This window comes from Astatotilapia calliptera, chromosome 1 (genome assembly GCF_900246225.1).
Source record: "Astatotilapia calliptera chromosome 1, fAstCal1.2, whole genome shotgun sequence".
Lineage (NCBI taxonomy): Eukaryota > Metazoa > Chordata > Actinopteri > Cichliformes > Cichlidae > Astatotilapia > Astatotilapia calliptera.
The window spans coordinates 37,413,683-37,427,776 of record NC_039302.1 but is presented as its reverse complement, the minus strand read 5'-3'; the positions used below and the strand labels follow the sequence as shown (position 1 = coordinate 37,427,776).

The 14,094-nt window shown below is 44.6% G+C and overlaps 1 protein-coding gene across 4 annotated transcripts in view; it reads left to right on the top strand.

Annotated features, from left to right (window-relative positions):
- Window positions 1–14,094, top strand: part of adamtsl3 (ADAMTS-like 3) — a 180,624-nt gene that overhangs the window by 139,075 nt on the left and 27,455 nt on the right. For all 4 annotated transcript variants that reach the window (XM_026176931.1, XM_026176936.1, XM_026176942.1 and 1 more), the window contains 3 exons: window positions 8,181–8,391; window positions 8,480–8,659; window positions 11,846–11,999. In XM_026176931.1, the coding sequence (XP_026032716.1) occupies window positions 8,181–8,391; window positions 8,480–8,659; window positions 11,846–11,999 (545 nt within the window). The remainder of the gene's footprint in view (window positions 1–8,180; window positions 8,392–8,479; window positions 8,660–11,845; window positions 12,000–14,094) is intronic.

Genomic DNA, 14,094 nt, shown 5'->3' with positions numbered 1-14,094 from the left:
AGAGCCTCCGTTAGGCAAAACGTGACCGTGTTTCAGTGAAGATACGTTAACTCCACCAGTTATCCAACCTGAACAGATGATGATGCTGGATTCCTGCCACAGACTTATTACAGTCATGTTTACACAGGCGACAGGATCTGAACATTAAAATGTAGATCAAACAGATAAGACGCCACGCCCTCCTCATAGACCTCTGGCTTTAAAGTCATTTTCAGAGCCTGTGATGATGATGGAAACGATGTCTCAGGTCAAACAGCTCAAATGCCTACTGTACACTTAAAACCCAGTGTAAGGCTGTCACAACACATTCAGGTGATCTGTCAGCTGGATCCAAACCCACCTCCAGTCACCTGCAGCCTCTGTGACCTGTACCAGGATGGATCCGTCGGTGCGACTGATCAGCTTCACACAGATGTGTTGAAACGAACGAGGGCGAGTTTTTAACTCCACGTGCTTCATGGAAAACGTTCCAAAGCATGAAACTTGGTACAAATTTGTGTATTTGTGCGTTCCAACATATGGCTCTATTTTTTTTGCTGCGCCTTAATGAGATGTGAAAGCAGAGAGGGTGGAACGCTGATGTCAGCAGTCTAGACTGACGGAGGAGATAAGGCTGTGCCAGCCCGTCTCTGAATCACCACCGCAACCCTGTGGACGAGGCGCCGGGCGCTCTGCGTACGGTCTGATTTCAGAAGAACAGAGAGTGAGATGATGCTCGCTTATTTTGAAACCGAAGCTCGTTCTTGTTTTAAGCTCAGTAGAGGAAAGCTCAGATGAAGATGTGGATTAGAGCCGGGAGTGCAGCGAGAGTTTGCGGGCCGATGTAATCGCCCTGTTTACTGAATAAACACAATAAGACGGCCGGGCTGCGGTGAAGCGTCCGGGAACACCGGCAGGCTGCTGAGCACCGAGGGACGCTCCTGCTGATGTCAGAGCAACACACACTAAACAAAAAACATATAATTATATAACACAGTGTGTTGGCGCACACACATGCTGCATCAACCCAAAGACACGTCAGTTATTTACTGTTGAATATTAAACACACACAGTCGCGCTTTACTGTAAATTCCCACAGAGCATCGAACATGTGACGCAGGAGCCAGAGCTGCCTCAGCATCCGTCGACAGTCACGATGGATGTTTGCAGGTCTTTGTTCTCATATTCCTGAGAATCTATTGAAGCATCATAACCGGCTGAGGGAGGCTCAGCCTCTACATCAGCGGCCCCCGACCTTTCTGCGCCACCAACCGGTTTAATGTCACAGACCGGCCTTTAAGGTGCTGCAGATAAATACAACAAGATAAAAGGATACGACCAAGACAAAAACTGTGGATTCGCCTTTATAATAAACAAAAATTTACTGTGTAATTGTGTAACTTTATGAGCAGCTTCCTCTTGAAATAAACTCATTGAACGTAATCCTCATTCAGTGTTGTTCAGAAGAAAAGGAAATCATTGATATTGTTGGGAAATCACAAACAAACAGGTCTACAGACTTTGATGACATTGATATGGAAATCGTTAAGAAAGTTATCAATGGCATCTCCAAACCTTTAACATACATTTGCAATTTGTCTCTACAAACTGCTGCAGTCCCAACACAAATGAAAACAGCTAAAGTAATACCACAGTTTAAAAGGGAGATAGACACAAATTCACTTTCACAATTTTCAAAAATACTGGAAAAAGTTTTCATTAATAGACTTGACAAATTTATAGATAAACACAAAATAATAATGGACAGTCGGTGTGGTTTCAGACCAAACAGATCACCATCCATGGCTTTAATGGAACTAATTGAAAATATCACCAATAATACAGATCAAAGACAGTTGGTGTTTTCATTGACCTAAAAAAAGCTTTTGACACAATCATGAACTATTACTTGATAAGCTGGAGTATTGTGACATTAGAGGAGTGGTGCTAGAGTGGGTCAGGAGTTATTTGAGAGACAGGCAACAATTTGTGAAGCCTGGCGATTATCAGAGTGCCTGGGGTCAGTGCTGGGACCAAAGCTGTTTATCCTCTACATCAATGATATATGTAAAACATCTGATATATTACAGGTTATTTTATTTGCAGATGATACAAATATTGTTTGTGCTGGAGAGAATTCACAGCAGCTTTTTTTGTCACACAAGAAATGATTAAACTGAAAACAAGGTTTGACAGAAACAAGTTTTCACTAAATTTGAATAAAACTACATTTATGTTGTTTGGAAACTGTAAAAAAGATGCTGGAGCGAAATTGTTGATAAATAATGTTGAAGTAAGTTTCTCATACAAAATTTCTGGGTGTGATAATAGACAACAAAATCTGCTGGAAACCTCACATGAAGCATATACAAGCTAAACATTTTTTGCCTTCCAAATCACTCCAGGTACTTTACTGTACACTTACACTGCCATATTTGGCATATTTACTGTGTGGAAATCTGGGAAATGCACACCAAACTTCACTTCAGCCATTATGAAAAAAGCAATCAGGATGATTACTGAAGCAGGATTTAGAGACCACACTAACATTACGTTTATGACGTTTATGGATCTTGTAAAGTATAAAACTGCAAAAATTATGTACAAAGCCAGATACAATATGTTACCAGGAAAAGAACAGAGGATGTTTTTGACAGAGAAGGGGACAATTAAACCTGAAGACTCGAACAAAGGTTAAAACCTTTTGTGTTGCCGTTTGAACAGTTTTTCTGTGGACCTACAGCAACGTTCAAGCATTAGTCAGCTCATAAAGATGTTTCGAAAACTGCTTTTGGAAGAATGTGAAACTGATAAAGTTGATGAGCCATTGTTTATGTAACTATGCTATCTATCACTATAGCTATGTTAATACTAGAGATGGACCGATCCGATATTACGTATCGGTATCGGTCCGATACTGACCTAAATTACTGGATCGGATATCGGAGAAAAATAAAAAATGTAATCTGATCCATTAAATATCACGAAAGCACCTCACAAAACTTGCAACACGCCGTAACTCACCTCAGAACGTTAGCACGTCGGAGCAGTATGCATCACGTGATAGAGCGGCTGTGGCATGCGGGACCTGTCGGTGGTCTGGATAGCATGTGGAGCTTCGCTAGCAACCCGGCATTTCATCTCCGATAAAGTTATCCCCGAGAGAAGTAAAGCAAGTGTGTAAGTCCATCTCTGAATGTTTGTAAAGCATTCCTGCGTTAAGCTTAACAAGCGATATATGGAGCGACTGCCTCTCCTGCTGCTACTTCAATCATGAAACTGCTTAATGATCAGCTGATCGGCTTTTCTGTCGCGAGTCCGTGTCTCTAGTTTGCTTTTGGCCCACTTTGCACCAGAAAGAGGAAACCAGCGGCTGAACAACAGCAGCACGTTTAAGCTTGATCAGCTGTTGTTAGAATTTATTTAATATTACTTTCTACTCGAGGATCTTTTTCTACAGCTGACGCTGGTAACTGTGCAGGGGCGGATCTAGCAAAGTTTAGCCAGGGGGGCCGATAGGGCATGAACAGGGAAAAGGGGGCACAAAGACATACTTTTCTTTCTTATTCTCATTTAAAATGTCGAGCTTTTAATAAATAATTATCTGACACCCAAAGTTTTAATTTGATATAAAATGAATAGAAGTCCATTACTGTATATAGTAACTATTAAGTCTAATATATACCCTAGTAAGCTATAGTACTTTTTCCTTTGGGAAGGTACCATCTGTGCAGTCTGCAATTCTGTTGAAGAAAGATGTTGAATCTATTTAATATTTCTTGAAAAATAATTGATTTCTGTGCATTTTTTTTCACACTGCATCAAATTAAGGTTGATTACGTTGATTAAGCATCATGAGGTGGAGCGTGAGGGGTGGTTCCCTATTTTTTATTTATTTATTTTTGTTGTTGCTGGGAGTTTGAACCCTATTAGTTAGGTTGCTTAATATTTACGCTAAGTACTCTTTAAAATACCAGAATAGGGAGGATGGTGTAGGTCTAAGTTTATTAGATTGATCAGTATTGCTGAACTATGAAATATTTTTTTTTGCATACAGGTATAACAGAATAGCTTTAGTGTAGTTGTTGTTTTAAACTTGAGTATGAACTTATACAAAATGCAGCAAGATATTTAAAAACCAGTTTTGTTGATTAAAAAACACTATATCAGATTCATATCGGTATCGGCAGATATCCAAATTTATGATATCGTATCGGACATAAAAAAGTGGTATCGTGCCATCTCTAGTTATTACATGTCCTTCATTCTTGTTTGCCATGTGGGGTAAGTGATGACGGGAATCAGGGGTAACAATGAACAGTGGGATTCAATAGAACTAATACGTATGTTATACTTCTTCCTACTCCATTTCAGACTTAATCATTGTAATTTCATTTAGACTATTTTATTTTATGTATTTTCTATTTTTGTTTTGTCTGAGCACATACGTGTGTGTATTTACATACATATTCCTGTGTGTACATGTAAATGCATCCTCCTCTCTGCCCCTTAATGCTCTCTGGTCGCTATGGTAACGTGCAAATATTTCTTTCAAAATAAGACACACAGCTACAACACGGGAAAGACCCAGGGAAACCGAGTTAAGGATAAAAACCCTGAAAACCATAAATTTCACACCGAGCCTCAGCTCCCACGGCCCGGCCTTTGGCCCGGGGGTTAGGGACCGCTGCTCTACATCATCACACCAGCAGCACCAGGCTGACCAGAAGGTTCCCAGCTGAGCCTGCGCTGCACTGTTTTCAACAGCCTTACACATGGAGTAAGCAAAGTCCAGCTCTGCCAAAGTGCCATTAAGCACAGGAAATGATGAGCACACAGTGGCCTCACAGTATATCCTGTATATCCAGTGTCGTTAACAGCGGTTAGAAGCCTTCACATGTGTTTGTTGTAACATTAGTGAGAGGATGAAGCCAAAAACACATCTCAAACACACAAATCTGCTTCACATTGTTCTCAGTTTTACACTTTGATTACATATTCTGATTATGACCCGTGAGTGGGTGTGTGAGCTCTAAGTTTCCAGCACATTTCCAGGCACCGGATGGATGTTTGCCCGTCCAGTAGTCTTACAAACTGATTCACACGCAGTGATTTATCTCTCCCTCCTCCTCTAATGGACATTTACAGGAAGCAGCTGCAGAGTGCAGGCGCGCGCACACACACACACACACACACACACACACACACACACACACGATTTCAGAGGACGGTGCATCATAGATTCATTCGGAGACTTACCTTAACCTTAAAATATGTCTTCACATTAAAATGTGATGATTTATGTTTTGCTGACTTGCTTTTTCTGCTCATAACATGATTGTGTGAACAGATTTAGGTCCCTACAACATGAGTAATACCCCTCACTCCCGGGGTGTAGCCCGCTGCCTGAGTTTGGGAGTCCAGCAGCGAGAGCGCGGGGAGGTGGAGAACCTCCCCTATTCCCTCTTCTGCTGTGTCTATAACTCTCTCCCACTCAGCCTGTGCATGTGACTGCTATACATCATTCTCCTCAGCTGGGATTCGTGTCTCTCCCTGTGGTTTCTCTGACCTTGTGAACTGAAAGAACACCATAAAGACACCTGCGCTCTGTATGAGGTCGGTGTGTAGTTTGTGGTCCACCGCCGTCAGCAGTCAGGTCGGACATTTGGGAATAATCTTGTATCCCACACAGTGAGAGTGGATTATGCAGCCTTGTCCTTGTTGGGGTTTTTGTGCAGCAAATAACTGAGACCAGCAGCTCAAAACATTATCTGTGAAGTGAAAAATACTGTGATGAAAAAAATAAAGGAACGCTTTGAAAACATGTGAGACCTCAACGTGAAAACAATCATGCGGGATATCTATACTGATATGGACCTGGGAATGTGAATAATCAAAATACAGAGGGCTGAAAAAATGATGCAGCAGGCGAGTCACATTTGTTCATATTTCATTGCAGCAGCTCAAAATGATACTCAGTAGTTTTTAGGGCCCCGGGAGCTTGTGTATAAGCCTGATAATGTCAGGGCATGCTCCTAATGTGACAACAGATGGTGTCCTCCCAGATCTGGACCAGAGCACCACTGAGCTCCGGGTCTGAGGAAACATAACATCCCAGAGGTGTTGTGTTGGATTTAGGTCAGGTGGACGTGGGGGGAAGTTAATGGATCAGTTCCTTCATCCTCCAGGAAAGCAGCAGAGAGACAAATGAACACAAATGCCAATCAGGCTCCACAATGCTGGGCCCTCCCCTGGTTGGGCCCTCCCCTGGTTGGGCCCTCCCCTGGTTGGTCCCTCACCTGGTTGGTCCCTCACCTTGTTGATCCCTCCCCTGGCTGGGCTGTCCATCTGGCTTACTGACAACCCCTGACCAGTCGCTCACTCTTGGTGAGCTTCCTTTCCAAGCTGACAGTTCAGCTTGTCTAATGGTTTGGTGGTTTTGCACAGGACTTGGTCTCAGGCTGGTTGTCACGATGTGTTTAAGGAACTTTGCCGCTCGTAGTCTCTTAATAGCTGTTAGTCCCATGTTGAGGACAGGATGCCTGCGGCGGAGTGTACAACTTGGCTTCTCCCCAACTCAGGTGATGCTTGCTGACCGAAGCTGCTCCGATGGCCCACAGTGGGCATGTTGGTGACTCCACTTTCCCCACACGTGTAGATTTGGTGGTTGAGAAAAACTGAATCTTAGAAGTTACCTGATCACAGGAGCATGTCACACAGGTATCACTCTTTCTGAGCTCAGTACTGACGCTCGTGGGTAACTGGGATCTGGGTGTAAACCCGCTTCGGTTCCTCAGGGTTTCCCAATCGAGTCATCAGTGCAGTGACATGAGAGAAGCAAAGCAAAACTCAACACTAAACTAAATCTCTTCCTGCTGCGCCAAAGCACACAGAAGAGCTTGAAAAAGACACAAACTGATAAATCATCAGGTCAACCAAGCAAAAGCCCAGATGTTACTGAGCTCATTATCTCTACACAAAACAGTGTGACGACTTTTTTAAATGTGTTATTACAGTTATAGAAAATGCATACATTTACACTGCGTTCCACATCATTATGCATGCGACATTTCAATTAGTTTTTGCTTGTGTTACTCTCACATCTTCTGAGATAACTGCTGTCAGCGTCAGATGGGGTTTTAATTAGTTTGTCAGGTCCTGTTAATTATAGAGAAACCTCCTTAAAGAGGTCGTTCAGCTTTATTAAGAGAATCACAGTTTTCGGGCAGCGTGTGGAGAGAGAGATCTGTCTGAAGTTAAAATGAGGCGAATAGTGCAATGTCTGGCAAGACACATGAAAAGCCGAGGTCATCAAACTGTGAATGGAGTTAGTCACGGCACAGATGAATAAAAGTCTTTTAAAGAAAGTTTCTGTGTGAGAAATTCAAGCAGATATATTCTGTTCATGTCTGGCTCAACATTTGGATTCATGGACTTTGCTTTGCATGATTCACAGTTCAAAGTAATCCTTCTTTATCTGATGCTGGCCTCAGTGCAGCCCCTCAGTTCATCCTCTGTCTGGTATAATTTGGTTTAGCTCCTCCCCCTTTATAGTCATCCTACCTTTATGCCAATTTTGTTTGGCTGCTCCTCACACACTAAAAATGAGGTGGGTGGGGCTTCAGTCCAAAGCCTCTGGCTCCTCCCACCTGAGCACTGACTGTCACGCCTCCCGCCACACAGTTGTGAGCCTGTGCATCAGTGCAACCACATGATTGGCTCATAGGTTTCTGGTCTGGCTGTTGATTGGCTCTTCAGCACCGTCCATGCAGTTAGAGATCTCCTTCTGACCGCACAGAGCAGATTTATGAGGAACAAGCTTGTTGTTCACCTGCAGCTTGCTGTATGCGTGCGGTGCATGCATCATAACACAACACATCTGTGAAGTTTTGTTTGAGTGCTCAGCTGATGCAACATCAGACATGTTTTACATAACCGACGCGCAGCACGGCTCTGCATCGTGATTAACGGCACCTAAAAATGATGCTGGACAGAGTGAGAGTGTTTCATCTCCCCCACATGAGATGCCAACATACCTGAAGCCTCGCGTCTCTTTATTTGCAGTACCTGAGTATTCTAGTGTGTTTGATCATACTTTTACAAGGTGACACAGAGGCGTCTTTTAATCCTTTGATTAACTCTGTTGCTTCAAGGATTGAGCTCGCCTCTTTCGCTGTCTGAAGCTCCGTCTCTCTCGCCAGGTGGGAGGTGACGGCGTGGACGGGCTGCTCTGCGTCCTGCGGTGTCGGCATACAGACCAGGAGCGTGTTTTGCATGCGTCTTTTGTCCGTCGACCAGCAAGATATTCAGACTATTTCAGAGGACGCGTGCACGGATTTCCGACCTGCCATCCTGCAGCCCTGCAACCAGGTGGACTGTCCTCCAGCCTGGGAGACCGAGGCCTGGCAGCAGGTACGGACTTTCTGAGCGTGTGTGTACGGAGGGTGATTAATGCCCTGTCTTTCTACCTCCTCGCTCTTCTTCTGCTTCCTCCCTCCAGTGCTCCCAGACCTGTGGTGATGGTGTTCAGGTGCGGAAGGTGTACTGTAAGCAGCTCCTGTCCACGGGGGCCTACAGGTGGCTGGGGGACGACGCCTGCCAGGTAACCAAGCCCGCTACAAACAGAGGCTGTGGCAATATGGACTGTGTGCCCTACACAGCAGGAGGAGAATGGGGAAAGGTGAGCACACAGTGCAGAAATGTCATATTGTTTTTTCATATTGTGCAACGTCTGATTTAAGCTGCAGCTGGATTGTACTGCCAGTGTCTTTAATTAGAGTTAGATTAAACGGCTTCAGCAGCAATCAGAGTGCAGTAGATGGGCAGGAAGCGTGCTTAGAGGCAGGCCTGACCAACCAGAGGTCTGTGCAGGCGAGCAGGGTTAGGACTCACAAACCCAGCCTGGAGCTTGTTTTGGAGAGACAAGACCATTAAGCATGAAACCATCACATGTGGTCTTTGTCTTTTCTTCACGAGCACTGGTAAGAAACCCTTTGCTTGTTTGCTTGCAAACATTGATATAGTGATGTCATCCTAAAAAAGGAGCGTGAGCTTTTTCTCCGTACATGAAATTTGCACATCAGCGTTATATTCCTGCCTGTTTCCTGTGCTTGCTATTAGAGAAAACCTACAGCTGCCTTCCTGTGTCTCAGTGATAGCAGGAAGTCGAGTAACTTGAAGCTGCTTGCCTCAGTATTTCAGTGATTCGGGTTAAAATATGGTCGATACGTTTTGATTTTTTTTTTACAAATCAATTTTGGTGGTTGCCATGGTAACACATTCCTGCTGAAGAGCCAGGCTGGTTCAGGTTCAGCCCCTCAGGTAGATTTGTTTTGCAGTTAGAGAAGCAGGCAATCGTTCTGCAGACATCAAACTCAGACAGCGAGCGGAAAGAAAATAAACGGGAGGAAAGAACTTAAAGAACAAGAAAGGCAACAAATTATAAACACTAATACTATAAATACACCGATTCACATTAAAAATGAATAAATGGAACAGACATGTGAACAGTTTGCTATAGCTTAACCAGATGAACTATAACAGCTGGGACAAAACTGTTTCAGGCCAATAAAACACAGCTTCAAAGAAGTGCTGTCTGCCAAAAAAGTACAAATCTGAGTCCAGGAACAAATCAGTCACTTTTTCATGATTTCAGGTTTTGCCGTATCCTCCCACTTTATTTATGCTAACACACTGGCAGGTAGACTGGGCCACTGAAAACCATCTGATTGCAGATGTTTGAGGTAACTAGAGCCAGATGTGGGTGTGCTGAGCTCGATATGTACTGAAGGTCCTACACCAGTATACCTGACGCCCGCCTACTGGGGGGAAAACACACACCTGGTACCAACTTTCTAAAACTCATAATGTAACTTTATAACATGAACCATTTCTCACTGTGCAACAACCTAAAGTTATATAATGTTAACAGAGAAGGACCAACATTAGCCTTACACTCACAAACAGACCAGCTCTATTCTGCCAGCTCAACACTTACATCACCACGGACTGCCATTTGGCTTTTTCTACCTTTAAAACCCGGAGAGCAGCCAAATGGCTTTTAGCTAAGCTTTAGCTTCAGCCAAGTGGAAGCTAAATTGGCTAGTCATTCATATGTATATTAGGTTGTTAGCTGGGAATTCTGGAGGGAGGGGAGTGGGTGTGTGTGGATGAGGGGGTGGGGGAGCTGCTAAAAGCTGTGAACTTCCTTTTGTGTTTCATCTTGATGCATTCTCAATCATCCAGGGAAATAAATCTCCAAAAGTCACCAACTTGGAGTGTTTCAGTTTGCCATCTTAGGGAGAAATCAACACACATGGGTGTATGTCCTTTGTTGCTGAGATTTATTGATAAAAACAGTACAAAAAACCAACCATTTGTACACATATTTACAAATAATAATAAAAAGTGAGTGAGTACATTTCAACATTATACCAGTGGTCTGATTGATGCCACAATGGAGCAAATCGAGCAAAGACTGATAAGTTCGCTGCAATTTCCAGTGTGTGGGGATCATTGGTCACCAACTGCATCACGTGCTACAACCCTGGTCTACATATCACCGTTGATGAACAGCTTTTCCCATCAAAGACTCGGTGCTGTTTCCTGCAGTATATTGCAAGTAAACCTGACAAGTTTGGGATCAAGTTTTGGGTGGCCTGCGACCTAAAATCCAAGTACATTTGCAATGTCTTCCCATATCTTGGCAAGGACCCCAATCGTCCCACTGGGGAGAGACTTTCTGAAAATGTAGTAATGAGGCTGATGGAACCATTCCTAGACAAGGGCAGAAATGTTACCACGGACAATTTTTTCACATCGCTTTCACTTGCGCAAAAACTTCTTAGACTGAAAACCACCATCCTCGGCACAGTCAACAAGATTCGCAGGGAAATTCCTCAATCCACTAGTGGATTGGCTAGTCATTCATATGTAAATGTGGTGGAGCTTGCAAGAGAGTTGGCTCACTCTCATGTAGCTGAGAAGAAGGCAAGAAAAGAACAGTTGCTTCGGACACAACCCTCCACACCTAGTCCTGGAAAAAGAGCCACGTGTCAGGTCAAACACAAATGCAAGAACAATCATGCCACTGTGCGATGTGTTCACTGCTACAGATACACATGTGGTAAATGCAGACTACAGATACCATGGCAGTGCCAGGATTGTGAGTGATTGCTGAAAATGTTGAAATGTACTCACTCACTTTTTATTATTATTTGTAAATATGTGTACAAATGGTTGGTTTTTTGTACTGTTTTTATCAATAAATCTCAGCAACAAAGGACATACACCCATGTGTGTTGATTTCTCCCTAAGATGGCAAAATGAAACACTCCAAGTTGGTGACTTTTGGAGATTTATTTCCCTGGATGATTGAGAATGCATCAAGATGAAACACAAAAGGAAGTTCACAGCTTTTAGCAGCTCCCCCACCCCCTCATCCACACACCCCCACTCCCCTCCCTCCAGAATTCCCAGCTAACAACCTAATTTACATATGAATGACTAGCCAATTTAGCTTCCACTTGGCTGAAGCTAAAGCCTAGCTAAAAGCCTACCAGCCATTTGGCTGGTGGTGGGTTTTAAAGGTAGAAAGGTAGAAGCCTGGGACTCCTAGTGTCAATGGAATAAAATAATAGAATCTGAGTCTATTCTCTCTACAGGGCATATGTTACCACCTTCATTAAACTATCTATGGACAGTAATATAGGACAGTAATGTGCCGGGCATATCAAATATTCCAATGAATAAATTCCTTCTTCCCTCACTTTAACCACACCTGACAGGAGAATCAGCCAGTGTGACCCAGCCGGGGTCCTGCAGATCTGTCATGAACCTTTCTGCCGTGTCTAACGTTCCTCTGCAGTGCTCCGTGTCCTGCGGTTTGGGGATCCAGCGCCGGGAGCTGCTGTGCCTCCAGCTGACGGCGGCGGGCCGTCAGGTGACGGTGGCGAGGGAGCAGTGCTCGGGTTTACCGTCCCCGCCGCTCGTACGAACCTGCCGCATGATGGCCTGTCCCAGTAAGAGCACACAAACACGTCCGTCCTGTGGAAAAGACACTTTTCCTGTGACCATCTGTGCGGGACACTGGGTTTGATGCCTGATTTAATGCACATTTATTACACGCACACACTCGTGTTCAGGCTGTTTCACCTGCTTTGCCTTGGGCAAAGGCAGGTGACACGCCAGTTACATCAGTCACTTTAATTCACATAGACTGGTTATTAGACGGCGCTTTACTGCTCTAGATGAGCACTCAACAAACCTCATTCACCCATTCATACACAGAGTGCACGGAACCGCTCTTTTGGCGGTCTCCTTTGGGTGGCGCTGTCACTTGGTGTTCGCTCTCTCTGCGTATCACTTCCTGTTCCTGTTCCAACACAGTGTTTTTGTGTAGCCAGTTTAATTAAAAACTTACAGATAACTTCTTATTTCATAGTCTAATCTTCAGGTGTTTCATCCGAAGCCCACTCTGTGTGTTCACTCACTAATTTACAGTGACAGGGTTCGGCTAGCGTAGCTTAGCTTAGCTTAGCGTAGCTTAGCTTAGCCGGCTCGCTAGCAGCATGGCCTTTTCACCTGTCCCTCCTGCTCATTGTGTCAGGTGTGTAGTTACTCCTCCACCTCCTTTAGCAGTAATGATACTTGTTATAAATGTAGTCTATTTGCAGCTCTAGAGGCCAGCATCACTGAATGGGAGACTCGGATTCACACCACTGAAAAACCCTTAGCTAGCCAGGCCCCTGTAGCCGGTGGTAGCGTAGGCCCCGCTAGCTGTCCCCCGGCAGACTGACCTGAGCAGCTGGGTAACAGGATGGCTGGGTGACGGTAGTCTTAAACAGAAGCCTCAGGTACACCAGCAACCTGTTCATGTGTCTGACTTTCACAGAAGGAGTTAGTGTCTAAGTGTGTAAGTGCTTTCTGTGTAACACTCAGTGAACGCATCGGGAGCAACTCTGGGCTCAGTGTCTTGCTCAAGGACACTTTGGTATCTGACCAGAGTCAGGGATTGAACCGCCATCCATCTGATCAGTAGATGTGTTTTTCTTTGCTTCTTGCCGTGATTTCTGCCACGTCAAAATATCTCCAGTATCCACAGATGATGCTGAATTTTACCCCCCTCTACGTACAGGGCCTGAAACTCTGAAAGCATGCTGATATCTCAGTACGAAGGTTAGATTTGTCAGTGCTTCCTTTAATATAAATCAGCTGATTGTGACGGGTCAGGTGGAATATGTTTTTCATGGATGAGGACCGGGGCGGCAGTGGGTAGCTCGAGGTCCTGGGTTTGAATCCACCATCTGCCCAGAGGCTTTCTGCGTGGTGTTTGCGTGTCGTCCTCGTGTGTGCATCAGAGCCAAACAGGTCAACTGGTGATGTGAGAACCTGATGTGACAGAAAAGGGTGGATGGATGTTGTTTATTGCGATATAAACTCTCTGTGAGGAGGACTGTCGCTGGGACATGGCAGATTACAGCTTGGTGAAACAGTCTCACCCTCGGGCCTCTGAGCAGTGTTTACAGCAGTGTATCAGGCCATCGTGTTTACTCTCTGAATGCTTGAAGGGAACTCGGACTGGCCAATCTTCACGCTAACACAGCGTGCTGTGCTTTGCCATATGCGTGCACGTATGCTGTGTGGGAAGCCTATGTGAAAATCACGCATCGGGTTCAGCAGCTGCTCAGTGAGTGCCGATGACTTCACGTGATGACTGCGGCCAAGCTGCAGGAGACGCCGCTCGCTGACGTCTGTGTGAAATAAACGCCTCGGTGTTGGTCCAACATCAGAGTCACCGTTTGATCTGTTTTTCTAATCCTCCGCGACTCGACTCGCCTGCACGCTGCACAACACGTGACTTAATGCCTCGCAAATGTCGCAGTGAGTCCTGAGAGTCCACGTGTGTTTCAGGAAATGTTTTTTCCAGCTGCCGCCTCGGATATTACCGCCTAATCAGAACGAAGGCCGAGGCCGGGTCAGTGGAAGAGTCCCGGTGTCTTCAGAGCAAACAGATGCTCGAGGTGACTCGATATAAACATGATGTCATGTATGAAATGTTTAAGGAGTTCTGAGAATCAGCTCATATAAATAAACCTTACCTGATTCAAACATGGC